Source organism: Adiantum capillus-veneris, chromosome 8 (genome assembly GCF_014529385.1).
Source record: "Adiantum capillus-veneris isolate H3 chromosome 8, ASM1452938v2, whole genome shotgun sequence".
NCBI lineage: Eukaryota > Viridiplantae > Streptophyta > Polypodiopsida > Polypodiales > Pteridaceae > Adiantum > Adiantum capillus-veneris.
The window spans coordinates 10,194,538-10,199,639 of NC_140938.1; the positions used below are offsets into that span (position 1 = coordinate 10,194,538).

A 5,102-nucleotide genomic window follows, 5' to 3' on the forward strand; every position below is an offset into this window, starting at 1 on the left:
CTGGGAGGGTCCTCTAAGAGTAGAATCTCCAAATGAACGAAGGATGGTGATTGTATTGCCAATGTAGAAGTAGAAACATCTTCAATTTTCTTTGGACACTTCTGCCAATAATGGCCTTTTCCCCCACAATGATTGCAATGTTGATTTGCCTTCAAGGCATACTTTTTAGAATTCCTCTTCTTTGGATTGTTGTTTATTTTCTTCTTATCCTTTTGTCTATTTCTTATTGCTGTTAGAAGAACCAGCCAAGGCTTTGAAGCTTGACTTCTTCCCCATATTGAACCACTCCTCTTGGTCCACACCATTGGAACAATCTCATCCCAAGAAAGTATTCTTGTCACTTGTAATAAGTGAAGAATATAGATTGGAATATTAAAGTGATAATTGGGCCAAAAGTTGGATGACCATGTCTTGTGAAGAGTAGAGAAATGGAGAGAGACTTTGGAGAGCGCTTTTGAGGGAGCTTTTTGTGGAAAATGGACCAGTTGGCAAATCTATTGGAAAAGCTCTTTTCTATGTACTTTGTGTTGGATTCCCTAATCTTATGCAAAAAGATCCCTCCACCAAATGCTGGTTGATGTCGTAGTCCATCACCAAAAATAGGGCTGCCACATTACAAGACACCATTATAGAGTGGTGGTTGGGTGGTTAGAGGTTAGCCAAAGACAATGCATGTTTGCATGTTTCAATTATTAAAGGATGCAATGCACATGCACGCGAAGGAGGGGGAGACTTGTACATAACAAGTCAAGAGAGAAACTCACACCTCATTTAGCATGTTGCAGCAGGTGTGAGTGTCAACAAGACCCTTCATGCTCCATCTACAAGGACATCGGATGTCAAGAACAAGATGGAAGTATGACATTTTGGACAACTCCTTTAATTATCTCTTTGCTTCTTTCTCTCTACTTTTTTTTCACTTGCCTGTCTATCTCTTTCTCTATCTCTCTCTACTCCCTCGCTCTCTCTCATTTCCACTCCATCTTGACAACTCTCTCTCTCTCTCTCTCTCTCTCTCTCTCACACACACACACACACACACACACACATGTCTCTTTCACTTCTCTCTATAACTCTCTCTCTCTCTCTCTCACACACACACACACACACACACACACACACACACACACACACACACACACACACACACACACACACACACACACACACACACACACACACACACACACACACACACACACACACACACACACACACACACACACACACACACACACACACACATGTCTCTTTCACTTCTCTCTATAACTCTCTCTCTCTCTCTCTCTCTCTCTCTCTCTCTCTCTCTCTCTCTCTCTCTCTCTCAAGAACCCTAATGCACCCCCCTGCCCACTTCCATCTCTCTCCAACTCTCGCTTGGCAGCATTAAGCACAACAATTGTTTTTTGAAAATATACCTTCTATCCATCAAATTAAGCATAACTATTGTTTCTTGGATATTATATAAACATCCTCTTCCTCTCTTGCTCTATCTCTCCATCTCTCTACCTCTCTCTTTCTCTCTCACGTGCAATAGCGAGAGAGGGTGCTAGCGCTCATCACAACATGTACATGAGAGGGACCGCCCGTCACCAAAACTAGTCAACGAATGCATACATCCTGAACCCTGCCTCCCTCTTTCTCTTCTAGCTAGCATCCTCTGTGTTGCACCCAAGATTGCTCCCTCCACACACAGAGCCTACTGGTGCATCACACACTCTCGCAACTTCCTGGTCTTGACCTCATGGTTGAGACTGGTAACCTCTTGTGTAATGGCAATGGTGGTGAGGAAGGAATCGAGGACATAGACGCCAAATCGGCCATATCAATGGTAGTGGCTATTGACCTAATTTCTAGACCAACTGATGCACCTATGGGAAACTATGATATCTTTCTCAATCACCGAGGGCCCAATATGAATAAGAGCTATGTCGATCACCTCTTTGCATCCTTTGAGGCTGTACGCATCCTACATTGCTTTGTTGACTATAAGAGTATCCATGCCAAGGAACAGAATTGGGGTGCCATAGAGCACACAATTCACCACAGTAAGGTACACATTGTAATCTTCTCTCCGGGCTATGCCGCCTATTCCTGGTGCTTGAGGGAGCTTGTCAACATCCTTGAATGTCGCTCCAGTGGATGGAGCCAACTCTTCTTGCTCATTTTCTTCAAAGTTTTCCCCGATGACCTTCACCACATCAACTCTGCATCTACCAAGAGCTGCTATTCTTTAGCTTTTCATAAACTTGCCGAGTGGAACGACTCTCAAGCCAAACACAGATATTCAGAGGTCCCTCGAGCAGGACTTGATACACATCAGCCATGAGGGCTCTGACAGGTTCTTCGAGCAGGGCCTTTGAAGTGTACTCTCTCACACCTTTTTAATTGAGACTCGTTGCCTACGGTTGGCTATGGAGTGTCTTTTTGCGTTCACTTTGTGTATGGTCTTTTGAGGCGGTGACTACATCTTTGAGTTGCGTTGCATACTCACATGTACCCTCTTGGGGTTTTTATTCACGAAGCCACCTGGACTCCATGGAGCTAGCATGTGCCATACTCCTAAGTTTTGTGAGCCCGCAATCCTCATAATCCCAGCTTTCAATGCTAATTGTGGGTTTGGGAAAGCTATAGAAGAGAAAGCTATAGTGAGAGACAGATAGGGATTCAAGAGAGGTAGAGAGAGTAATGTAGGGAGATGTATAGAGATAGATGGAGGAAGGAAGAGAGAGAGAGAGAGAGAGAGAGAGAGAGAGAGAGAGAGAGAGAGAGAGAGAGAGAGAGAGAGAGAGAGAGAGAGAGAGAGAGGTGACATTAGGGAGAGATATAGAGAGAAATGACAAAGACATTGGGAGAGAGAGGGAAACATAGGTAGATAGATAAAGGGAAGAGAGACAACCAACTAAAGAGGGAGAGAGCTGAGAAAAATAAATAAATAAAATAAATAAATAAATAAATAAATAAATAAATAAATAAATAAATAAATAAATAAATAAATAAATAAATAAATAAATAAATAAATAAATAAATAAATAAATAAATAAATAAATATATATATATATATATATATATATATATATATATATATATATATATATATATATATATATATATATAGAGAGAGAGAGAGAGAGAGAGAGAGAGAGAGAGAGAGAGAGAGAGAGAGAGAGAGAGTGTTCTATTATCGTCCTCGGAGGGCAAATATGACTATGAGACCAAATGAACATGTCACGTGGTGTGAGTGGAGGTCATAAGTGACTCTCGATGCTCAAAAATGGTTGAAATGAGCGTCGCAATAGAGAGTCCACATTGTGGTTGGGAGAGGAAGGTATGTAGGGAGAGCTCATGGCTGAATACATGGGGAAAAGAGGACCTAATGTGGTCAAAAGCTGAGGACTCAAGTAGTGTGTGGTACTCACTCTCTCGCACTTGACGAGGGCATAAGGTGCAAAGTCAATGAGACTCCTCGCCAATGCTCCAACATCTTGTCTCGTAGTGTACAAAATGGGAGCTAAGATGATGGAAGCAATGGCGCGGATCGCACTCAACGGGATGGGCTCAAGGATGTAGGGATGGGTTCGGTTAACTCGTTCAGAGAAGAAGAGAGATTTGTAGTTTGGGGCAACGTGTGTGGTGTAATGGCTGAAGCGAGAACCTCCGGATTTCTCCCAAGCCGTGATACATTGGTGTTGTAAGAAGGCCTCATTAACTTGGGAGTCGATCAACGCATCCTCGACCAAGTGACATGCATCCCATCTTCCAAACCATTTCTTGATGTCAAGCATCCACCTTGAACTTAGTATTTTGCTCTTGAACGTCTTTTGGATCTTTTGACTTGCTTCATATGCGATTCTAGGAAGTCGATACAAAGGGCTACGTTGTATCTTAAGCATGTACTCCACAACCCTTTGCATGCCCAAGACATCAATGGGAAGCAATCTGGACTCAATAAGTAAGAGCATGTAGGGTGTTTGTGTCTTGACTTGGAGAAAGTTGGTGAGAAAACGCTTTTGGACATTCTCAAACTCTTTCCATGTAGACTTCCCGATGCTACCACCCCACATCTCCACTCCATAAAGAAGGACTGGTGTCACCAGTGTGTCAAAGAGGTACTTTTTGAGAGCCCAACACTTGATCTCTCCAGCATTGCACATGTTCTCAAATGCATAATCAGCTCTCTTTTGGCTTCCAAGCGACGCATTGCGCAATCTTCCATTTATGATTGGATGGAACCTCAAGGCCAAGGTACTTGAAGCTATGTACCACTTCAAGTTGCTCATTGTTGTATACAATGCATGGATATTTGTCATTGAGGGTCTTTACAACCATAACCTTGGTTTTGGATCCATTATCAGTTTGCTATGTAGACAAAAGCGTTCCAAGACACTCATAAGCTTTTGTGAATCTTCTAAAGTATGTGCCAAGAGCACTACATCATCGGTATAAAGCAAAAGCATGATCACCGCATTTTCAATCTTGACCTCTTCTATGCCTTCTTGCTCCATAAAATCAAGAACCATGCATTCCAATTCATCAATGAGTAGCCCAAAGAGGGTTGGGGAAAGTGGGCATCCTTGTTTGACACCAATGGTGCTTGTAAAAAATTTTAAAATTTGATCTCCCATACGTAGTTGACATATCACTTTTTGTTAGATGCGAAAGACTGCATGCATAAATTCTCTCGGCACTTGAAGGCTTTGCATACGTCTCCAAAGATTTCCTCACAGTACTTCCTCAAAATCTGTCTTGAAATCCACAAAGCAACAATACAACTTTTTCCTTTCAATCGAGGCGCTTCCATAAGAACTTAAAGAGTGACAAGGTAATCAATAGTGCTATGATTCTTTCAAAAACCTGCTTGGCCAAGCACACATTTGCCATTCTTTTCAGTCCATTCACTTATCTTCATCTCCATAATACATCCAAATAACTTTGCCATCAAAGAACCAACCATTATAGTGCGATAGTTGTTCACATTATTTACATCTCCTCCTTTGTGCAAAGGTTTGATCCAATTGGCAATCCAATCATGAGGCATGCCATGTTGAAGTGCAAGGTTAAACATATCGCGTATCCATTATTGTGTTTTCTTGCTTGGCCAT

The 5,102-nt window shown here is 42.0% G+C and overlaps 1 protein-coding gene across 1 annotated transcript; it reads left to right on the forward strand.

Annotated features, from left to right (window-relative positions):
• The first annotated feature begins 1,744 nt into the window (after window positions 1-1,744).
• Window positions 1,745-2,329, forward strand: LOC147451653 (disease resistance protein L6-like). The gene has a single exon (XM_086518790.1). It carries the CDS (start codon window positions 1,745-1,747, stop codon window positions 2,327-2,329), a length of 585 nt encoding a protein of 194 aa, XP_086374916.1.
• The last annotated feature ends 2,773 nt before the right edge of the window (window positions 2,330-5,102 follow it).

Bases quoted from the DNA above. Each gene is read 5' to 3' on its own strand.
- LOC147451653 (XM_086518790.1), top strand. From the start codon at position 1,745: ATGGTTGAGACTGGTAACCTCTTGTGTAATGGCAATGGTGGTGAGGAA.